This window comes from Triturus cristatus, chromosome 1_2 (genome assembly GCF_964204655.1).
Source record: "Triturus cristatus chromosome 1_2, aTriCri1.1, whole genome shotgun sequence".
NCBI lineage: Eukaryota > Metazoa > Chordata > Amphibia > Caudata > Salamandridae > Triturus > Triturus cristatus.
Window position 1 is genome coordinate 820,716,471 of NC_140580.1, and position 25,548 is coordinate 820,742,018.

The following is a 25,548-nucleotide window of genomic DNA, read 5'->3' on the forward strand; positions in this document are numbered from 1 at the left end:
TCTATTCCAAACATGATGTATCCACAACATCGTCAACTACCAGATCTTCGAAAGAAGTACATATATACACTTATCTCAACCTAACTCATGATGAATTTTGTCATGAGATATAATGCATGTGATATCATGTTTTTAGGATATCTCCCTTTTTTGTGTGGTCAACCTAGACTTTTGCCCTATCTGCTCTGCTGGCTTTAGACTCTGTGCCCTTTACTCCTGTTAAGCAGGAGTAGAGTGCCCATGGCCCCCCTTTAAAAATGGTTAAATTGTACTATTCCTGATTAGCACATTTAATTTGCTTATAAGTGCATAGTATCTGGTGTAGAAAGTGACACCAGGGCCTCGAAGTTAAATACCACTTATGGATTTCAGAACCTATTGTGTCATTCACTACAGCTGCGCTGCAAACATGGCAATAAGCCTACCCTCAGTAGCCTGACTGCTGCAGTGGAAAACCTGTAGTGCAAACTGTTAAAATAACCGTTTTTGAAAGGTAAAAAACTTCCCTTTTAGATTTTAGTAGTTCACTCCAACATAAGCCTTGCAGCTCACAATGTAGGGTGCATGGTATTTAAAAGTGGGACATGTAGACAAGTAATGTTACCAAGTCCCTACAGTTACAAGGTCCGAAAAGCTATTTTTACTGTGGCAGGATAGGCTGTCCTATTTAGAAAACCAGAACACAGGTTAAAATTCTAACGGCCTGATTTACAAAGGTAAACATACAGTTTGTAGTAAATTTATTACTTTCTCGGAATTCACAAACTATGTGCAGAGTTTTATGAACTCTCACTTCCATACTTATGTGTGTGGAGTTCTCGGCACCCATAGACTCTGTAGTCGGGGCGCAGACTCCGTAAAACTCCACACGTAGTCTGTGAATTGCATTTTGTAGTACATTTTGTAATAGTAGTTTGCAATTTGAGAATCAGACCCTTAAAGTTGTAAATATTATTTCCCAAATTTCATCTCCTTGGAAATACATTGGCTAAAAAGTTCAGGACAGGTATCCTGATGACATATACTTTCTACCGGCCTGTCAACCTTCCTTTTGCATTCAGTTCTTTTGAGAATCAGGCCCTAATAATCTGACTCGGAAATGGGAGCAGCTAGAAAAATAATGAAACCACTATTTTTATAGTTATTAAAATAGTTAAATTCAATGGTAAAGTTACATTTTTTGTAAATATTAAGGAAAAGTAACTTTTAGAAAATTGCTTTTTTCCTTCCTTAAGATCCTGGAGGTTAATTTGCATTATCTTTCCAGCGGAAGCTCAGCCAGTGATTAGCCTTGAACAGATGAGAATGAGGACTGAAATACCTCCCAGGAGCAAACAATGGTCTGACCTGAATGGAAAGAGATAACTCCCCTAATTTCCACAGAAACGTCAGAGTGGGAGATGTGGGTATCCTGTGATAACACACTGTAAAATCCTGCTTGACAGGGCTAATGTGGTACATCCGAAAGAGAGAGGACAGAATGATAAAACAATTCTTATGTATTCCCTCTCTGGCTGCTGATAGGCCCTGCTTTTGTACTACCAAACTTCTGAGTTTCTTGCAGGTGTAGTGCTTGTTTCAAACTGGACTTTAGTGTTAGATATGGGAGGACATTGGTGTTTTTGCTTATGACACTCCCATACACACCCCCAAATCCTCAGAGCCCAAGTTTAGTGTGGCCGAAGACTTTCATCATCTTTCAAAATGCCATGACGCATGCCATTTTGGGCCTGTTTGCAGTAAGGCAAACATGAACTACTGAATGGTACGAGGTTGGCTCTGGGACCTTTTATCATATTGGTTAGAGAGTTCCCAGAAGTCACCCCATCCACTATATCATGCCAGGCATAAATGTGACACCTCCTGGCACCCACTTTAGAACACCTTCTGGACCTGCGGAAGATCAGAACAGGACCCTGCTGGTAACCTCTGTCTGCCATCCTGCGAGTCCCTAAGGGCCTTCCTTGAGGTCCTGGGGGCCTTTAGAAGTTTACACTTGTGGTTGCTGCGTACTAGTAGAACGTTTGGAAAAGTTTGAAAACTTTTCCTTCAGACTAGAGAGATTTAGAACTTTTTCCTACTTTCTGACTACAGACTTTACCTAAGAACAATCCACCTGGTGTAGCCGACCTAGGCCCCATCGTGGTCAGCCTGCAAGTTTACCTTGGTCGCAGTCTACCATGACCATTGACTATCATTGGCACTTTATTTTTTCTTGCCACTATATCTACTTAAAATGTAAAAAGTAAATACATATCTCTGGTTCCCCTTATTGGATTTTTGGCAGTATGGTGTCATTTTGTTTATTACATTTTACTCTACTTTTCTAATGAATTTAAGGGTTCAGGGTTAAGGGTTCATCTTGACAACAGTTGTGTTTATTCCTTGAGTTGAGAGTCAACCACCCTAAATAATAATCCAGTTTCTTAAAATGGTGGTATAATGTTATGCTTATCTAGTCTTATTCGGGCCATTCTATTATTTCCCTGAACATCTGCATGCTTAGCCTCGCATATAGTGGACTTGTTGCAGGTACTACACTGACAATCAAACCAAAACCATGGTTTCAACTCAGCAGGACCGGCCTGCATGATTCACAGGATAACCTACAATAAAATACTTTTTTAAGTAACAAAAAACAGATTGGTACTCTTTTCCATCATGACATGAATAATATGAACTTAAGAAGCAAGGCAAATAAAAAATGTTGTTTCTTGTAAGGGGAATACAAAGAAAAGGGCACATTTTCAAATGGTAAATTAGACATTCTTCTTCATCTCATTAGCTTCACAATGTTGCCAAAAGTGGTACATCATGCAATAATACATACAAGCGAGTAAAATATTCGACTGACTGAAGACACAGAGGCATCCTAAACAAAAGAGTGACATGTACATTTAAATAACAAAGCATGACTAGTTACAGCACTGGATAATAAGCTCCAAGGAATGGCGGGAAATTGTAAAGACCGGTTTCACCTGGGTATATTTATGGCCTATGCTTGCTGCAATCATTAGATATATTTGTGACAGACACCTGTCTTTGAGAAAGATGAAGGTCTCAAGATAGATGGCACTAAACAATGACATAAGTCACCTCATGTAAGCAGCCGAGTGAGGTGGAAGATCATTTAGAGACTCTTAAGAAAGATGGCATTGAGTGTGTGATAACATCAGTCTGACTCATGTAAGCAGCCAACTGTGGTAGGAACACCATTTATTAATTGGTTACTGTTCTGACAGTCGCTTTTACAAGCAATATTTCCAGTGTCACTCACCTGTCCTCCTGACCACAGTTAAGGTGCCACAGTGATGGTCTGCAGAGAAAAGGAGGAAAAACAAATGGAAGTAAGAACCTGAGAAGTAAAACAAGGTGATGATTCATAAATATGTCCTGCTGGGGTCAGTGTGTGAAGGAAACATTCTGGCTAATAGGTGCAGCTTGTCAACATACATTATATTTTGTTTCTGATACTGTTGAACTATCTTCAAATAATAATGCAGAAATGTAAAGCATACTGTTGTTAGGGCTGTATACAGTACCTATGTTGTATCTGGCTTCCATAGGAAGTATTTATCATGAATAACTGGATAGAAATCTGGTTATAGATTGCAGTGACATCACTAATGAGGTTAATCAACATTAACCAACACTATCAATGAAGGTACCAACAGAAACAGTTCATTGTTCAAGACAGTCAAACACTGCCCAATCCCCTGAGTGAGCCACCGATTCCGGACTCCACAGAAAAGTGCAATCAATCACTTCTTCAGTGAAAAAATACAGAAGATCTGACAGCAAATTGTCAATACCAATCCTGATTCATCTATCACACCAACACCTTCCTGTAAAATCCTGCAATGGCCAGCCTTCAGAACCTTAGCTCTCACACTTCTGGCTGACATATTCAAGTCTCTCAAAGCCACTTCTTATGAAGATGATGTCTTACCATCATCCCTCATCAAAACTCTCTTTGGGTATTCTCTCATACCCCTACTTACCATTGGTAATGTCCCCCTCTTTTATGGCATCTTCCTAGAATTTCTCAAGACTAGCCACTCCTAAAGAAACCAACACTAGACCCTGATGACCTTGCCAACTACCGGCCCACTCACTCACCTACCATTCATTGAACTCAAAGATCACATCAATGCTAACCACCACCAGTCTGGCTTCAGATCACATTGCATCATGGAGACCATCACCTTACATGTCGGAGATAAAGTTCTCTTGACAACTGATGATGTTTACCCCTGCCTCTGGATATTGCTGGGCCTCTTAGCTGCCTTCAACGCAGTCGACCATCCCACACAGAATTCCTATTATTTGCCAACAAAAACAAACAAGATACAGTAAAAACCTAGCTCAATGACATGAACCTTGATGACTTCAAACCCCAACTCTCACTGAATGCTAAATCATTTGGATTCACCCTGGACACCAACCTGTCCCTCATGGAACACACAGCTAAAAAACAAAGACAGCCTAGTATCAGCTCGCTCTCATAAAAAAAAGTCTATCCATTTCTTACACAGAGCAACTTCAAAATTGCTGTTCAAGTCATTGTACTCTTGCATCTGGATAGTGGCAATGACCTACTCTACAGCGTTCCAGACTCCACACTGACATCCCTTATGGACATCTTAATGACACAGCATGTCTCATCAAGGGCGTGATGAAATATGGTCACATCACTCCCACCCTGATTGAACCCCATTGCCTCCCCTTGCCAGGTCGCACCATCTACAAAATCAGCAGCATCATTTACAAACTCATCATAACCAGCACCCCTCATATCTTGCGGACAAGCTCACCATATCTGGTGGTTCTTCACTTACCGGCAGTCAGGACACCATCAGACTGCAGATTAGGAAGTGCAAAAAAGCCAAAGAAATTGAAAGCAGGCTTTTTCCATTTATGCACCTTGTATCTGGAACAACATCCCCGTATCCATCAGGACTGCCCCAAATGCTGCTCTAATTTAGGAAAGACTCGCCTCTTTAAAGAGCATTACATCACATTTCATGAAATCACAGTGCATTAACCATTCACAACCTCTTCCTCTCATATTGCTCACGACTTTAAACTTGCCTTTGACCATGTACAGCGCTGCGCTGTCTTTTGGCTATGTTTACACTATAGAAATGTCATATGTATAAGCACATACATACATATAGACTGTTGTGATTACACCTAGGGGAAGAACGTACTTCCCCTTTGTCCCACCACCTCACCCAGGTTTCCAAAGACCTGTGCGCGATGATGAAATATCGGTCCCGACCACCTTGTCCCGCCTTTCTTGAGTCTCGACAGATGAAAGGAAGACAGGAGAAAACGAGCAGCATTATGCTTCCACCAACAGCCTACCCCACTGTCAGTGTGGGTCTTTGCAGACCCACGCAGAGAGGTGAAATTAAGCAACGCTGACAAGTGTCACTCATAGAGCCACTATCAGCACAATGCCAGCTCTCAATGGTAGAATGGAGCACACAGATTTGGGTTGAGAGGGGATGGCACTGAGGCTGGTGGGAGTAGATGGCAGGAGGCCAGGTAATTAATTTGCAGTTTTGACAGGGGGCAGGGGTTTAGAGAGTGTGAGATTGGTGGGTGCCAAGAGGCCAGGTGCTTTTTTTCGAGTTTGGACGGCGAAGTGTGTAGGGGGTGTATGCCGGATTGTTGTGGGTGGATGGCAGGAGTCCAGGTTTTTCTTTAATATTTAGATGTGTGAAGGTGAAGTTTCTTTCAGACAGTGGTGGGTGTGGATGGCTCTTCCATTACTCCTTTACCTATGTGTACATGTTGGAAGCAGGGGCAGAAGATTTTGGGTTTTATATACAACATAAAATTATTTTTCTTTTTGCCCATTTAATTTCACTCAGAACTCTTCGGTGAATCACAACTCCATTATTTACAGTTACTCATCTATAATTATATATATTTGACCCTGAGACAAATGAGATCACAATGGACTGGAAAACACAGTGGCTATTTACACTCACATGCAAACATTTGGCAGGTCATTCGGGTTTGCACCTTTAGACATTACCAGCGCAACCTTTTTACTTACAGTTACTTTTGGTGTGTTATATTATGTTAGGAGAATTTACATAGTGCTTGTACACAGAGGGTTTGAGAGTGACAAGGAGCAAGGGAGTTGGAAGAGAGTCGCACTTCATGTGACAACCTGTCTGCATAGCCATAGTTTCACAATGCTTCTGAATTTTGGGTAGTTCCAGTGCTTAATTTGTAAAATATTAAGTGCCAGGGCTCTGACTAGGAGGCCACTGAAGCTTGTACCACCCATCGCCCCTGTCATCGCTGCCAAAACAACTATTAACCATCTCTCTCCCTTGTAAATGCGACAGTTCAGATTATTCCAGGTCCCCAAAGCTAAAGGAATGGCTGGGGAGGCAGGTATTAGTAATTTTTTAATGTATATTGTTTTCCTAAACAACTGTTAGACTGCTCATCTCTAAATTACATGAGCAGCGCCACCTTGCGGCAGACTGCCCTAAATGTGGTGTTGACAATTAGGTGCCGGTGCTGAGCACCAGAAACCAATTAAGTGCCGGCACTGGAAAGCTCCGGCTCAAATTAAGCACTGGGTAGTTCAGCTCATGGAAAACTCTCAGTGGAAGGGAACTCCAAAGAAAGGGGGCAAGGACAAACAAACTTCTACGTCCTGCTCTTTGTCTGTGGAAATGCAGCATTGTAAGAAGAGCCACGATCTGAGAAGTCAAGGAGCGTGCCAAGATATGTCTTTTAAGTCTGGACGACACAAACGCAGGGCCACACTTGTAAATTCCTATATATGTTATACAAGCAACCTTAAACTGGATTCTTTTTGTGACAGGGAGCCAGTGAAGTTTTTTAAGAGCAGGGTTGGCATGAGTGTGCCTAGGTAGTTTGGGAATCATCGTCGCAGCTTCTTTTTGGATGACCTGGAGTTTATGAAGGACAAAGGATGAGAAGCCAAAGTACATAAAGTTGCCTTAATCAAGGGGAGAGAATGGTTGCTGAAATGGCCAACCGCAAGGCCTCAGGAGAGAGTAGGGAGGAAAGCTTCCTCATGATTCTCAATGCGTCTATGCATTTAGCATTCACTGTGTTGACCTCTGGGCCCAGAGAAAGTTTCCAATTCAAGACCACCCCTTAACTCTTGGCTGAGGGAAGGAGGTTGCCACGTTTCTTTTGACCAATAACAGGTGTCCAAGGGTTGACAGCGTTAATGACTAGCACCAACTTGTCTTTTTCCAGGTTAGCTTCAGTGAGTTTTACTGCATCCACTGGTAAATGAAGCTCAATGTAGATTGAAGTTCCAAGTGTGAGCTAAGGGTGCACTTAAACTGAAATATGAGCTGTGAGTCGTCTGCATAGTTATAAGGACGACAACCCCTAGAGACAGGAGCCTTAACCAGGGGGCATGTATAGATATTAAACAGTAAGGGCCAAAAAGAAGAACCTGTAGGACACTCCAGCCAAGCTTTACAGTAGAAGAGGGGAAGTGTCTTAACTTAAGTTCTTGGGTACGATAGTTGAGGAATGAAACAAGCCCGAGCTAGCCCAGATACCCTCACTGCCTTCGAACAGTGGTCCACCATGTTAAAGGCGGCAGAGAGATCTAGTAATAACAGAATGGAAGTGTGGCCTGCATCGGTTTCCCACCGGAGTCCATCCAGCATGGATAGCATTACTGCGTCCATGCTGGGGCCGGCTTAGGAGTCTGCTTGGTGTGGATGTAGGAAATTAGAGGTGGAAAGAAATCTGTTACGTTTCTGGGTGAGGTATGATTCCAAAACTTTGGCTGAGTATGGCAAGAGTAAGAGGGGTGGAAGTTCTGCTTAGCAACACATTAAGTAGTGCCAACATACGAGCTGCTAGATCACGGTCAAAGACTGAAATATAGCCGGACGGGAGGGGTCTTTGGAAATTTTGGTTATTATAGTGCTCTCATGGTATTTCAGTGCTTTATATCACATACCAAATGAGCCATTTTAAAATTGAACTGTCAGCAAGAGCAACTTGCACTTATTATTCAGTTATGTTTTTATCTTCAGAAGCAAGTTACACACAGACAATCACTGCCCGAGCAAGATATTGCAGCTACCTATTGAAAGTGATAAATCATGAAGTCAGCTGAACTTCCATTGCATTTCGAATCACAGTGCTTCACTTAACAGATATGAACACAAGTAATGAGGAACATAGTGACCAAAATCCCCAAGATCAAACATGTTTCATAAAGCAGCATTCCCTGAATTATGCAAACTCAGTTAGTACAAGGTTTGCCTGTCATCCCCAATGGCATTTACACGGGGGAGTCCGCAGCCACAGGAGGTCCTTCTCCTTTTCAGGACTAGTGCTCACACTTGAATTTGTACTACAGAGCCAGTGGTTGAAGGCAGCACATAATACTGAAAAGTAGAGCCCACGGGGAGTGATTACTTTACTATCAGAGGGAATTTAACTTCTGTCTGCCGACAATATTTCACCTATCTGGTTTATGGAACGTCACTGCTCTTGCACGCTTGTTTCCATTTGAGAACATATAAGAAGCTCATGCCCAGCATCCAAATGCTCTGCACTGTGTTGTAGAAGGGAAAAGCACAGCTCAGAGCCATATCTACCAAGATTGGCTTGCTACTGGTCACTTTCCCTGTGCTGGCACACAAACAACCAGCCTTGCGTGACACACATCCTGTCATCAGGGTGCAGCAGTGAGTGTCCGCTGTAAAGCATAAGATTTGTACTAGAGGCATACCTTTCCAACACAATTTGGTACACAGAGGCAATCATTTCTATGCATTGGACGAATGCTGTGCATAGCAGCACACTTGCAATGCATTGTTCTTTTGGAGAAATAAACCAGCCATGAAAGGAACCATGTTTGCACAGCTTCACGTAGGCATTCCTCTCCAGTAACGCCCCCTTGGCACAACGTTTGTGCACATTGAAAAAACCCACAGTTCCAGCCCAAAATACCCTTTGGTGTGCATAGTGAATAACATGTGACACTTTGGGGCATAATTACAACAGAATGGTGAAGCGCTGCCTCCTATTTATGGCCACCCTAGTAAATAGGGGGCAGCGTCAAAATCAATGGGTGTTGCAGCAGAACGCCCACCCAACACCCATTGCCCATCCCTTTCACATTAAGTGTAGTGTGAAATGGGGCCTTATTTACAAGGCTGCGTTAAGCCATGTTAAGTGGCTTAACGCCGCCTCATAAATAAGGCGCAGGGATTATCGCCACAGGAACATCGCAAAAAGTTCCTGTGGCGATAAGGGCTTGTAAATATGCCATTATGTGTTAGTTGAATCCCTTTATGTCCCACCAGTGCAAAGCATTAGTAAAACTGGAACTTATTCCAAGAATTTCAGGATCACTCCAAGGAAGTTCCAAACCTATAGATTCACCTGCTGTTGTATTTTTGGAAAAGATCCTAAACCTAACTTTAGAGATACACAACATTCTTCTTAGGGACAAAAAAGAGGAACAATACGATTTCAAGCTATGCAAGTATATGTTGCAAGGTATATTGGAATTTTAGTGTGATGCTTAACATGTTCACATGATCCGCTATAAATAAAATGAATTGTGCAAAACACTACTGTCTAGTACATAATTGCCTGCATGCAAACTTCGACTGTTTCAAAAATTGTCCTCCTACACCACCAAGCAGTCCAATGAGCACCTTCTTTGAAGAGTCTGAGAAGCTCCTGGCCTCCCACCCTACCTTTCCCACCCTCCTTGACAACGTCAGTGTTGACACCCATGTCCAAGCACTAGAACTGAAACTTGACACACTAACCAATCTCTGATAAACCTACCCACATAGGCCACTCACTCACTTCAGTAAAACATTTGTAATGTCATCTTCTTTTTCAGCTTTCCACATTTCACCTCCTCTGCCCTTCAATTGACCTCTTCCATCAGAAAACCCCAATGCCATCTCCAAACTAACCCCTCCATCCACCTCCATAAGTGCAAACTATGTATGACTGCACATTTTCCTCTAATAAATACATTGTGTCCAATTACTGCTCTCCCTTCATTCACCCCCAGCTATTCTTCTCAGCCCCCAATAGCCATTTGAACAACTCTCTGTGTAATATATTCAGCCAATTCCATCCTCTCTGTTCTTTCACACCCCATCCCATGACTCTACTGCAGAATTGCCCTGCCATCTATAACATGAAGTTTATAAAAACGAGATTGATTGAATACTTGAATTAATCTCAGTTTCTCGTAATTAATTGGAGTCACATCCCAGTCCATCATTATTTTTCACGCTATGCCACCTCAGGTTGGACCTAGGCATACGAAAATCGGTCTATACCCTCCTCTAATTGGAACAGTCCAGACCAAACTGCCAGGCCATGTCCTTCCAAAATGGAACAAAAAAAAATTAGGACCAGTATCGCCCTAGTTAGGGCTCATCAGCCAGGTATAGCTTAGTTCCAGTGGCACAGTGTGCACAAGACCCACACCTGGCATGCAGGTCTCACTTAGGGCAACACATTAATCTTAGCCACTGGTAATTACTTTGATCTCATCCCAGTCCATCGTTATTTTGCACAACATGCCACCTCAGTTTGGACCCAGCCATATACAAATCATTCTTAACCCCACTCCAATGGGAATAGTCCACATTGAACTGCGAGGTAAGGCCCTCCCTGAACATGAACACAAGCAAACCAAGACTGGTTTCACCTTAGTTAGGGCTCATCAGCCAGGTATAGCTTGGTTCCAGTGACAAAGTGTGCACTGGAACTGAATGTAGGCATGCTCATCCCATTGAGGGCATGTGAGAAGTTGGCCTGGTATATGCTAGTCACTAGTTAAAGTGGCCACCTTGCACCAGTACAATTCGACTCTTATGGTAGATAGGTTTAAGACAACCTTTTAAAGAAAGCTATCCTAGTGGTAGCTGTGGAGAGCAGCCTTCAGGCTAAGTCTTTAGAGGAATGCAAAGCCGCTTGTTTTACCTTATAATCTCTTGAATTACTAAATGAAAGGACACCACACAGGTATATATATAAAATATATATGTATTTATTACTAACAACTCTCTGCTAATCTCTTTATGAGATTAGAAGTCAGGAACATAAGCACAAATCAAAATTTTACAACAAGTTAAGCACAAATATGGCTGGGGCCCTAGGGGCGTACCAGACCATATACTAAAAAAGAGACTTAGAGATAATGACTTGAGAAGGGACAAGGCCTAGGGCATTCAGAAGCGCTGGGGCCTCACTAATCCACCCAAGGCAGGTAAGTAAAGGACCCATGGGAGACGCATGCAGTGTGAGAACACAGCCGCAGATCCCAATTGACTTCAATGGACCAAGTCGCAATTGGAAATTTAGAGTTTGAGGATACTTCGGGAGAGTCTACAAGCAAGTCACTTACAGGATAAGTAGTTCTAGAGCCAACACCCACAGAAGCACCGTAGTGCTGGAGTTAACTCACCCAGGGAAGTCGGGTGCATAGGTGTCTTTTTGTGTCGGGTCACGGCGTCGTTTTCAATGGGAGCCAAAGAAGACTTGCTGCTTGTGAAGACAGGAGAAGTGTCCGGTGGAATCCAAGCCTGGATTCAGAAGAAAGAAGACCTGAAACCAGAGGGGACAGTGTTCAAAGTCACTTGGCAGTGACCCGGGGCAAGGAAGATGGATGCCCACAGTTGTCAGGTGATTTCAGGTGATCACAGGTGTCTTGACTCTTCAGACACGAGGGCCAGGAGGCATCAACGATAATCAGGAGCTGGATTTGGCGTGTCCCACAAATTCTGCAGCTTTCTGCAATGTCGGCGACCAGATTGGAGCCAACAAGCCTTGGCAACAGCAAGTCTTGTGGAAAGTGTAAAAAGTCAGCGGTGCAGACTAGCAAGATCTGAGGGACTCACCCAGCAAGGGTAAGTCAGGGCAGGCCTGGAGCAACAAGAGGAGCCCTTTGGTTTTGTAGAAAAGTCTTCTGGGGACCCACAAGCCAGCCGGCAAGGGATTGCAAAGACACCTTGGTAGGATTCACTCACCAGAAGCCCACGGTCACTCGGGACAAGGTAGGCCTCTGATCTTCAGAAGAAATCCTGCTGGAGGCTTGGACCACATATGGTCCAATGCACAAGTTCGTAGAATGTTGTGAAGGGGTTGCACTCGAAAATAGTGCCCGGTACCCAGGTATTGCGATTCCTCGCCACTCGTGGGGTCCACTTGCCTCAGCATCACTGGGGACTCACGATGGCCTTGGAGAAGTCAGGAAATCTACTTCTGGCTCTGCAGGGACTACGGACTCTGGCGGGAGCAGGAAAGTTTGCAACCGTTGATTCAAAGTTTTGGTGCCTGCCAAGCAGGGGAGTCACTCCTTGACTCCAAGGGAGATTCTTCAGTCTTCCAGTGGTAGTGGAATGTCGAAGGTTCAGGATTCTTCTTCAGAGCATCGTCCATGCATATCTAGTTTGCAATGGCAAGGGTTCCCTAACTTATACTACAAGGAAGGGAGGGACTAGCTCTATGACCCCACCTATGGGAGGGTCAGGGGAGTGGGTGGCTACACCCACTTCCCTTTGTCCAGTTTCGTGCCAGAGCAGGGGCTGGTAGCCCCTGAACCGGTTTGAGCTGGCATATGCACAGAGGAGCCTACTGCTCCCCCAGTGCAGGACTTCAAAGCAATCTAGGAGTGCACCCACCCAGCCCCAATACACTAAACCCTGTCTGGGAGGTGACCACACCTCCCTGTGACAGGATGCCTATTGTTGGACCTCCTCCACTGCGAGTTTCGGTCAGCAGCAGGAGGGCAGCCCAGTGTCTGTGACTGGTGGCATCCATTTTGTGATGCCAGGGTTCTTCAGGATTCTACCGTGTTTCCACAGTGGGTACATGTCTATCCCTCTAGAAGGGTGGGATCATACTCCCACACCAGTTACTGGTGTGGGGGTATGATTCCAAAGCGTTTGACACCAAACACAACATGTTTTGATGCAGCCATTCCAAAGTTAGCATTTACCGCTAGGTTATAATGCACTTAAGAGTATATGGTTTAACCGCATCCACAAACAGCCACAGAGAATGGACTCTGAGAGCTGCAGAGGGGCCCTGCTCAGGCAGAGGCACCCCCTCACATGGAAACCAAGCGCCCTGCCCTCAGGATTGATAGGGCCTGCCTTAGGGGTGACTGATAGGTTTATATGTGTGTGCAGGTAGAGATACAGTGTATTTATATCTCAGTGAGGAGTGCTAACACTACCTCACCCAGGCTGCAGGAGCAGGCCGGTGGTGGCAGATTTAGTCTGCTTCCCAGGGGTGGCATAATACATGCTTCAGCCCCTGGTAGGCCTGTGAAGTACCTATGCCCTTGGTACCTAAGGTACCATATACTAGGGGCTCATAAGGTACCACAGTATCCAATCACTAGTGCATCTAATATGCACTCCAAGTTGTTTAGAGAGAACAGAGAGACTGGGGCACTGATTAGCAGGGTCCCAGCTAGACTATAGCCAGAAACCAGTGTTAACATCAGAAAAAAAAGTCGGGGCAACATTAGGTGCAGATCCTACTCTCCAACAGGGCAACACACTAAAGTAAAGAAAAAAGTGATGGATGGAAAGCTTGAATTATTTGCAGCCACTGGTAATTATTCAGGGCGGCATCCAAGTCTAACGTTATTTTGCACACCATGCCACCTCAGTTTGAACCCACCCACATGCAAATCAGTCTGAATCCTGCTCCAAAGGGAACAGTCCAGACTGAACTACCTCGCCAGATCCTCCCTGAACTGAAACACAAGCAACCCAGGACCAGTTTTACTCTAGTTAGGGCTCATCATCCATGCATAGATTGGCTTTGATGACAAAGTGTGCACGGAACCCACGTCTGGGCATACCCCTCCCACTTAGGGCGACACACATTAGAATACAAAAACGTGATGGATGGAATACTTTAATTAATCTCAATCATTGGTAAGAACTCCCTTACACAGAGGTCAAGTCTACCCTGATAGGATCATCTCTTCCAGGCTGGGATGAGGATGCCTATGATGTAGCATGCCACAAAAGTGTGGATGAGGCTTCCTCATCCAAAGTAAAGTATTTTAATTTTAATTTTCATGCAGTTGCAGCCAATACATTGACTCATAATAATATTGAAGTTTTCTGCTGACTTTCAGACACTCAAAGAGGGTATGAACATTTTATTTCCCTGGCACTAAACTCTCCTGACCCTTCTACTAGCTTGGACATTATTTCTACTTTGTGTCATAGTGCTTCATGAGTTTTGGTCATTCCTCACTGACAGTGGCATATCTTGATAGTCTGCCTTCACCATTTCCCATTATCTCTTTAATCCTTCTTCACTGGTAACAATGTGTCCTGCTTCTACTGATGACACACAAGTTTTTGTCTTCATTCTTTCATGCACGAAGGCTCTCTAAGCTTGTATGACAGACTGCCTCTAGAACCAGATGTCGAGTAACTACTTAATAACATAATAAGGTAGGAGGCTATTTGTATCATGTATGTTTACACCATGGGGGAGGTGTCCTGGTGCTATTGACAGATAGAAGGTGGGTATTATTACCTAACTAAATGGGTGATTCAAAAATATCAAATCCACATCACATTGCCACTTTATTCTTCACTTTGTCAGTGCCTGGAATCTTGGAATCTATCTTAGCGGTGAAAGGAGTCTACATTCATCAATATATCAGAACATCATTGCCGCCATTCACTATCTGCAAATTCTGTCCTAATTTCCACTTACCCTGGTCAATACTTTCAAAATTGCACAATTCATCATCGGATATGTTGATTATTGCAACCACTTTTTCCTCAGATCACCTCATTACTTTTTCCAAATCTTCAATAAAAATGATCAACTTTACCAACATTCCTAAATCTACACTCTTGCCCATTGTTGACTTCTCGAAGACTCACCATCTATCATAGGTCTCAATGCACCTCACCCTAGTATTCAGACAGCTCATTTCTAACCAAGTCACCTCTCATCCCACATCCTCTCTGTTTCATCAAACATAATATGAACTTCTGTCTCCACATTCCAGCACTGGAAAACTCTTCCTCTGTAGGCAGAAGTAATCAGCCAACTGGATATCTACAAAATTATTCTGAAAGTGCAATGGAGTATGGTTACCCATTTTTACAGCATATACCACTGATACTACAGTCTCCCGGTGCTCCATAATAATAAAAATAATAATAACAATAATAATATTAATAATAATTATAATAACAATTATTTAAGTAGTGATGAAGTATCTATTATTTTTTTCACATACTGCCTCACACTCTACCTCATGTCTTCATATGTATCACTTGATCTAAAACACTTAAAGCATTTTTTTTATCAAACAAACAAATAAATATGTGGCGAGGTACTTTTACTTGAGATTATAAGAGATGGGGTAGTAGGTATCTTGTTGAGTTGTAGACTAGAAGGTTTACTGTACAAAATTGTCATACCATGTCATACAGAAATGTAACATTTGCTTTTAACTTATCTGTCATTACTTTTTATATAGCCAGTTACTTCATTGGATTATTAGCCTCAGGATCAATGCATTTTTCTCACCTTCCATATCATCCTTAAAGAGTTCTTCAGTCCCAAATTTCAGAATGTCATCTAGTTCCTGTTTAGACATGGAACCGGACTTTGAACCCAATCCTGGGCGGACAACCAAATGGGTGAGCATCATTTTCCGCTTCGCCACCTGTGTGATCCTCTCCTCCACTGAGGCCCTTGTCACAAATCGGTAAATCATCACTTTCCTATTCTGCCCAATCCTGTGGGCTCTGCTGAAGGCCTGCAAGAAACATGCTATGATGATCAGTTCTGCATGCAGAAGACTTTTCAACAATTAATATATCTTTAGAATTCCTGGACCCAAACCCTGCTCCTGTTAAACTCATGAGAATAAGAATTAATTGTAACAGGATTTCGAAAAACACTGCTTAAATTATTCTATCTTCACTCATGTGTGAATGTACACATGAATAAGTTGCATAATTGAAAGCAATTGTAGAGAAAGTTTCAATCTGATAAATGCCTTAATAATTCTCATGAAGTGAAGATTAGAGTTACTGCGGGCATGCACTCTTTGTGTCGTCTACACATGAGTGAAGACAGAATAATTCAAGCAGTGCTTTTGAAATCCTGTTACGATCAATTCTTATTCTCCTGGGAGAGCACTCTTACGAGTACAGCCTATGTAAGTTTCTACGCCATCATAACTATTTCGTTATTTGCGTTTCTCTTATGGTATCATCTGTGGCTTTCCTGATGAAGGCACATGTGTCGGCGAAATGCACGTAGACTCGATCCTACCAAGCATCAACTATGATTTAAGCCACTTTATGATACATAAAGAACATGTATGAATTGTTCTGTGTAACAATTGAAATTATCCTTTCTGATATAGGATATACATTCATAACCAGACTTTGAATTGTCATTGGATGCATTGTCTCAGATTACTCATAGCATAGCAGTGTGTCATGTATATTTATCTTTTGTATTTAACTTAATATTGGATAATTAAAAAGTTTTATTTTCTTTTTCTAAATTTTGAGTTGCTTGGCCTTTCTAGTTATGGTTACATAAGACTAGATGTAGAATGAAATATAGACTGCCTAAAGGTGTTTTTGCATACAGTATAATTTCACTGCCCTTGGAGTCCTTATTATTTGCAGGGGGAGCCTTTTTCTGTACATTAACTTCTTTAGAAAATATCACCTGGTGGTGGGAACTGAAGTTTGCATAACAATAAAGCGAAAAATAAGCAACTGAGGATTTATTCATGGAATGTTCATGGCCTAGCTTGATTGTTGGCCGACCCTGAATAAATCTCCTTTTTACAATCTTGTGAAATTTTGATGCCGCATGAGACATAGAGAGAACAGGATACTCCATTGTTTGACTATAATGAATTTTACCTTCCAGCTACGCACTCAATCAAACAAGGTTGCACCAAGGGCAGCCTTTCATTCTGTATGGCAATAGAGCTGAATGCCAATGTAGACATAATTGCCTTGCAATTGTCCTGTTTAAAAAGGGTTCACCTACAGCTTGATTCTCATATGATAATAACATTGAATATCTTTTTAAGTACAAGGGAAAAATCAAAAGTTGTTTACCCTGTGGGAAATTGTAAAATCATTAGCAGTCTGTTCTCCGATGGCCAGCCTAATACTTTCTGGTGACTTCAATATACACTTAGTCTCTTTTAAGTCTTCTGACTGGTCAAGCAATGGATCTGTTAAACTGTGTCGTGATAACTTGCAGCAGCTTGGCATTAACATGCTTTATGAACCATCCTTGTGTAAATCAAGGAAAATCCCAATGTTTAAAAATTTGATCTATGGTTCAATTATCGACCATACTCCTCTATTAGCTGACTTGGAGCCAAAAAATCTATGATTATAAGGTTATTCCAAGAGTGGAAAGCAACCACAATCCCCAGTTATTAACATTGGATTTGCCAATAATTTATAACCATAAAGACAATGTGCTTCAACATTCAATCACCTCAACTTACAGTTAGAAAAGGATGGTTTGGCAATCTGACAATCAGTCTGAAATAATAAAGTTTGCTGACCTTTTTAATCAATCAAAGTGCCTTGAGAATTCTGAGTGGAGGAACAATGGTATCCATGTGGAATTTCATTTCCACATCATTAATGGAGAAATTCCGTGCAAGAAAGTCAGCCGAGGCCTATCCCTTGAAATTGTCAAACCAATAGATGGTATTCAAATAAACTACTTAACATGAAAAAAAGGCTCTTAACATGGAATCAAAGGCAGTTTTTAACCACAATATTGGTCAACCTATTGTTTTCTTAATGAAAAGATGAAAAAACTGAGAAGTACCTGTAGACAGGAAGTCTGGAAGGTGAAATTACAAATTCAACAGGGCTTATGGCTTAGGTTACTAATTGTTACCAAGACCAACAATGCTAAAGCATTTTGGGGGGTCATCAGTGAGCTGAAAAATGGTGGTAATACGACCTATTGTGGCAATTTCAACTTGTATGACCCTGGTGTTTCCACCTAATTAGTCCAGATAAGAGTCAATATTACGGGAAATTAATCAAAACATTAGCATCGATAGGGTGTAGCCCAGTACAGGCACTATATCTGAAACCTTTGAATAGAAAAGAAATAGCTAATTTTCTGTGCTAGATTTAAAAAAAGAAGGGGGCCCCTGGCCCTAATGGACTACCCAGTGCCATATTTCGAGCCAATCTTAATATGTGGGCCGTAGTTCTGATACCTTTGTATAATGAGGTCCTAGCAATGAACACTGTTCCTGAGCATAGTGCAGCCAATTTATAAAAGCGGCCCAGTAGACAATCCCATAAATTTTGGTTAATTGCTCTAACTGCTGACAAAGAGGAAAAGTTCTTTTCTTCCCTGTTTTGACTGATTTGGAAGTATGGGCAACATCACCGGGAATAATCCCAATTAACCAATCAGGATTTTGTAACGGTCAATCTACAATCACTAACCTTTTATCTCTTACATACTGGCTGAGCGCACAGTTTAAAAAAGAAAAAAAACTTATATATTTGTTTTATTGAAAATATCCTTCTTTATTGTTATTTATTCTTCTTTTTAAATGAACCACAGCCAACGCGTTTCGTTCTGAACACAGAACTTCTTCAGGGCTGAAAAATTAAAACACATATAAAAAACTACATGTAAAAACAGATAAAAATACAAACATACATATATACCACATTTAAACAAACATTATGCAACATGATTCAATGCATGACGACAGCACAATTACATGTGATATTGCATATTTGACAAATACAAATACATAAATTCCAATCATTTAGTATTTTCAAATTAGAACAATTGCCCTATGTATGACCATCCATCTGAAAAACCAACACAGAACATAATAATGTCACCAAACAGGGATTTCTAAATGAAAAGAAGCAATAGTGATCAATAAACCTAACCATGAAAGACTAATACATACAAGAACTAATTATGTGTTTGATATTATTTAAAGTGTCTCCTCAGACTCAATACACAACCTGAAAATTATTGCTACAAAAGAAGAGGAAAAAAGAAAAGAAAAGAAAAAGAAGAGGAAAAAATGGAGGGAGACATACCATTTGCAATTTCCACCGAATGAATATGTAATTTGATACTTGAGGCAATGTAGTCCTTCTCCAGTGTAACATTATGGTGACGCACTCCTATATCTATTCCAGACAAAAAACAGCGGGGAATAATTGTAACCTGATAGAACAAATGGTAGTAGGCTCATATCTATTTTTGTATATAAGTGAAAAAAAATATATATATAAGCCTACCTTACAATTTGAACTTATCGTTTTCTTTCCAAGATCAATTTCATTCTCAAATATAATATCTTGATCTGATAGTCACTCCTAAATTTTTCGAGTCCATGTCTACATTGGACCCATCATACACCGTACCTGTCAATAAACCAATCATTGCAAAGCAGATGTAAGAGTGTGAAACCAACCATTATAAAACCCAAACACATATCTAAAAGAAGGGAGCTCATATGGGAGTGAAAAAACGCCAAAATATATAGCGATATACATTTTCTGGCCTCCACCATAAATGCACATTTTTATGTGACGTATAGTCAAAACGAATCGTATGTCTCTAACCACCTTATATAACAAGATCAATTTTAAGCTGACAAGTTAAATTCCCCTGATACTGCACACGCAAAGAAAAACATGATAAAATAACACGCCAGTCTGACCCACCATACTGCGCGAGGGAGAGCGCCATGAAAAAACATACATCATGTCGCGTCCATATAAATACCAACCCGGGGAAAAAACCCCTGTGGCGAGACACTCGTCACATTCATAATCCTAAAATATAAAAACGTATACCCCAAAATAGTATAGCACACTAGTCCGTCCATCGTGGTGTTGTACGCATAAATAGTAACACCCAAGAGGAGATGCCAAAAACCAAGTACGCATAAAATAATAACCATGGAAATGCCACACAGGAAAGAAAAAAAAAAATAGACGTTACATAGCAGGGCACGTATAATCAGCATATCACGGCCACCCATTCATACCTTGCTGTGTGGCCCGTGCACCTAACTCGGACTCACGTCTTCCGGAATCCCGCTCGTGTTTCAAACGTGAGTCGGGACTATCCATCGTTGAAAAAGGGACGTGTATCCCACGTCATCAAAGCGTGCATGTAACTCTCCAGTATTTACCTAAGACATCCGTGTCAAACAAAACCACCATATTGGAACGCGCTTTGATACAACGGAAAACATATATAAGGATAGGCCTACCGTAGTACCACCCATTTATATATAGCGTCCACGAATTTGATGTCATCTTAAAAGAACTTCATGATAAAAGATAAGAATATATAGGATTATCTATATTTTTTGATGATCCTAATTGTTCCATCGCAAAATGATAAAATATTTACAATATTTAAATATAACAAAAACGCGCTTGATGTCAAAATTCAAAATCCGTCAAAGAAAGCCAATAAAAACAAGTTCTAGACCATAATATGTAATTGAGTCTTAATTGGAAGCTATCCACTTAAATACATCCTTGCTAGACGTCAAGCCATGTGCGTCTTAACAAATCCAAATATTACCAAATTTCAAGATCAATCTGCCACAAAGATCAAGACATCTGTATAGCCCGCCTTCTAAATAAACCACACTCTGGGCGATCGTTACAGTAAGTTCAAAACAAGAATAGCCAATGTCCCAAACTTAACCATCACAATAGAAAAGAAAAAAACACATGCCGGAATACAAAGTGGAACCAATCATGTACATCCCATATATCTCATCACCGGTTTACAAATTAAAACGCACAAGGTATAGTAAAAGACCAACAGATAAACGGTAGAGTAAGTCAGAGCAATCACAAACAGGCATAAGTGCCTAAAGCAATTTCATTCCATTAAATAACAGCACAAAACAGAGGGTATGTCATATGTATTACAATACCCATTTCTTACAGTTGGTCATAAAGAAATGTCCTAATGTAAACTTAACCTTAACCTTAATAGATTTACATTCCCTAGGAGTATCTAAGGGGGACCAGCGCAACCAAAAGGAGTAACACCAAATATAGTTCACATAATGATGCTTCAATAGTATTCACAAATGGTAATGCATTTCATCATCAGTATTATGCCCCATCTCAATACATCTAAGGCGACATATCCACATGGCCTCCCTTTTACGGAGAGTTAATTCTCTATTTGCCCCTCGGGGATGGGGGGGAGCATGATCAATACCATGAAACCATATCTTACCATTATCACCATGTTGCTCCCTCATATGATATGTCACAGGGTATTTCAGGTCATAGTTTTTAAAAGCTTGTACATGCTCCTGTATGCGCACCTTCTGCGTTTTAATTTGTAAAACGGTGATGAGATATATGGGATGTACATGATTGGTTCCGCTTTGTATTCCGGCATGTGTTTTTTTCTTTTCTTTTGTGATGGTTAAGTTTGGGACATTGGCTATTCTTGTTTTGAACTTTCTGTAACGATCGCCCAGAGTGTGGTTTATTTAGAAGGCGGGCTATACAGATGTCTCGATCTATTTGGCAGATTGATCTTGAAATTTGGTCATATTTAGATTTGTTAAGACGCACATGGCTTGACGTCTAGCAAGGATGTATTTAAGTGAATAGCTTCCAATTAAGACTCAATTACATATTATGGTCTAGAACTGGTATTTATTGGCTTTCTTTGACGGATTTAGAATTTTGACATCAAGCGCGTTTTTGTAATATTTAAATATGGTAAATATTTTACCATTTTGCGATAGAACAATTAGGATCATCAAAAAATATAGATAATCCTATGTATTCTTATCTTTTATCATGAAGTTCTTTTAAGATGACATCAAATTCGTGGACGCTATATATAAATGGGTGGTACTACAGCAGGCCTATCCTTAAATATGTTTTCCTTTGTATCAAAGCACATTCCAATATGGCGGCTTTGTTTGACACGGATGTCTTGTGTAAATACTGGGGAGTTACATGCGCGCTTTGATGACGTGGATACACGTCCCTTTTTCAATGATGGATAGTCCCGACTCGCCTTTGAAACACGAGCGGGATTCCGGAAGACGTGAGTCTGAGTTAGGTGCACGGGCCACAGAGCAAGGTAAGAATGGGTGGCGGTGATATGCTGATTATATGTGTCCCGCTATGTAACGTCTGTTTTTTATTTTTCTTTCCTGTGTGGCATTTCCATGGTTATTATTTTATGCGTACTTGGTTTTTGGCATCCCCTCTTGGGTGTTACTATTTATGCGTACAACACCACGATGGGCGGACTACTGTGCTATGCTATTTTGGGATATACGTTTTTATATTTTAGGATTATGAATATGACGAGTGTCTCGCCACGGGGGTTTTCTCCCCGGGTTGGTATTTATATGGACGCAACATGATGTATGTCTTTTCATGGCGCTCTCCCTCGTGCAGTATGGTGGGTCAGACTGGCATGTTATTTTATCATGTTTTTCTTTGCGCGTGCAGTATCAGGGGAATTTAACTTGTCAGCTTAAAATTGATCTTGTTATATAAGGTGATTGGAGACATACGATTCGTTTTGACTATACGTCACATACAAATGTGCATCTATGGTGGAGGCCAGAAAAAGTATATCGCTATATATTTTGGCGTTTTTTCACTCCCATATGAGCTCCCTTCTTTTAGATATGTGTTAGAGGGATTGGGTTTTATTATGGTTGGTTTCACACTCTTACATCTGCTTTGCAATGATTGGTTTATTGACAGGTATGGTGTATGATGGGTCCAATGTAGATATGGACTCGAAAAATTTGGGAGTGACTATCAGATCGAGAAATTATATTTGAGAATGAAATTGATCTTGGAAAGAGAACGATAAGTTCAAATTGTAAGGTAGGCTTATATATATATATATATTTTTCACTTATATACAAAAATAGATAGGAGCCTACTACCATTTGTTCTATCAGGCTACAATTATTCCCCGCTGTTTTTTGTCTGGAATAGATATAGGGGTGCGTCACCATAACGTTACACTGGATAAGGACTACATTGCCTCAAGTATCATATTACATATAATCATTCCGTGGAAATTGCAAATGGTATGTTTCCCTCCATTTTTTCCTCTTCTTTTTCTTTTCTTTTCTTCCTCTTCTTTTGTAGCAATAATTTTCAGGTTGTGTATTGAGTGTGAGGAGACACTTTAAATAATATCAAACACATAATCTGTTCTTGTATGTATTCGTCTTTCATGGTTAGGTTTATTGATCACTATTGCTTCTTTTCATGTAGAAATCCCTGTTTGGTGACATTATTATGTTCTGTGTTGGTTTTTCAAATGGATGGTCATACATAGGGCAATTTTTCTAATTTTAAAATACTAAATGATTGGACTTTATGTATTTGTATTAGTCAAATATGCAATATCACAAGAAATTGTGTTGTCGTTATGCATTGAATCATTTTGCTTAATGTTTGTTTAAATGTGGTATATATATGTATGTTTGTATTTTTATATGTTTTTACATGTAGTTTTTTATATGTGTTTTAATTTTACAGCCCTGAAGAAGTTCTGTATTCAGAACGAAACGCGTTGGCTGTGGTGCATTTAAAAAGAAGAATAAATAACAATAAAGAAGGATATTTTGAGATGGACTGTTTATGGACTAATTGATTATATACAACTATAAATTAGTGCAACTTTAATTTAATTGATGCATATAATTGACCCTGAGGGAAAGGGTGGTGCTCTTGGACAGAGGGCACTTTTTAAGTTTGCACACAGGATTACTTTGCCTTTGTTAATATATTGGTATAATTTCTGAGTTTGCTGCCTATTGTTGGAAAGTTGTCCAGTCTATGTTTTTGCAATTTGTTTTATTGACTTAGTAGCTGTATTCAATTATGTCCTGAGATCTGTACTATGATAGAATCTTGCTGTATGGGGTATTTCCCAAAAGCTTCTGGATGCTGTCATACTCTTGTACACAAACACCTGTGTTCAGGTTAAGTTAGGTGATGGATCCAGTCTGACTCAGAGAATTAAAACTTACAAAGGCCTCAAACAAGGCAGTGAATTGGCTCAATGCCTTTTTAATCTGATCTGGCACACACCACTTTGAAATTATTAATGCCCACGCTCACAAACTTGGAAATTAACATTTTGAATATCTCCAGTATGCATGCGGATGATACAATTTTACTCAGCCAAATCCCGATAGGTCTCCAACAATTATTTACGTTTTTTGATGAATACATTATAGCCAATTGTTTGGAAATGAATGTCAAGAACTAAGATTAGGAAAATGGGCTCAGTTAATTCTAAAATGTGACACTGGAAAGAGAGAGGAGAGCCAATTGAGGTTTTGATGACCCACAAATACCTGGGCATTTCATTTTATAATAAAGATTCATTTGAAAGTAATTTTAATGCTTTAAGAGCAAAAACGTCAACTCTAATATATGCTTTTAAGTCATTACGTAACTCATTAAGATGCCAATCTTATGAACTTCTTCTTAAAGTCATGAATGCCAAGTTATTACTGACTACTGCATATGGTTCACCTATCACCAAGGTAAAAGACTCTAAATTATTGGATCGATTGCTAATCAAGGCTTGTAAGTCTGTCTTTGGATTTCCTAAATCAATCGGCCAAGCAGAAATCCGCTTGGAGTTTGGTCTTCGAAGACAATCCTTGGTGGCACAAGGGTCATTTTTTAAATGCATACATTCACTGTTCCTATTCGGACCTGGCTCCTTGGCAAATAACTGTTTGAAATAAACCACTCAGATCATGCTGGGGCTTGGATATCCTACATTTTAACATGTTTCCAAAGTTTCGATCTGCAGCTGGGGTCTCTGGAAATGAATAAGCTGCATTTTAAACAGCTTTTAAACAGAATGATAAAAATGAACTTATTTATTGCAGATAAAGAGGCTTTATCTACAAAGAAGCATGCCAGGATGGTGATCAATTCACATCAGAGTAAGGGAATCCAGCCTTATTTGACTACCTTATTTTCCTCCCGTATGAGAGACAAATATTTAAAAATACGACTTGGTAGGTATCCCATTAAAGATGACACTCCGAAATGGATTTAGCAATGGACAACTAGGGATTGTAGACTGTGTGGGCTTTTGTGAGAAACTCTATTGCAAATTGTTTGTGCCTGCCCAATCCTGCTTAACCTTCATCATATTATTTTAAAACCACCCTTTCTTTATGATAATCAAATGTATTTGCATTTGAAAAACCAAACATACAAAAGGACAGCATATGATTGCATAGTAGATCAAAGTCCATCTCCGGCAGACAACAAAAACCCCAGCCATGATTTAAAACACTTGAGCAAGCCACCCCATTTGAAAAGTAATATAACGATATAGGAGAGTCTGTCGATTCGGCCTGGGTAAGGCAGGGGAGCTGGACCTCTGCTTGTTCCAGCAAGTCGACCAGAGAGGTCCCAGGGGGTTGGGCTCAATAGAGCTGGGCAT

The 25,548-nt window shown here is 40.7% G+C and overlaps 1 protein-coding gene across 1 annotated transcript in view; it reads right to left on the reverse strand.

The window, feature by feature from the left end:
* CHD5 (chromodomain helicase DNA binding protein 5) overlaps positions 1 to 25,548 on the reverse strand; it is a 568,616-nt gene that overhangs the window by 393,708 nt on the left and 149,360 nt on the right. Inside the window, exons 22-23 of the mRNA XM_085624078.1 lie at positions 15,586 to 15,817; positions 3,278 to 3,316 (exon numbers count right to left, since the gene is read on the reverse strand). Coding sequence (XP_085480204.1) covers positions 3,278 to 3,316; positions 15,586 to 15,817 — 271 coding nt within the window. The remainder of the gene's footprint in view (positions 1 to 3,277; positions 3,317 to 15,585; positions 15,818 to 25,548) is intronic.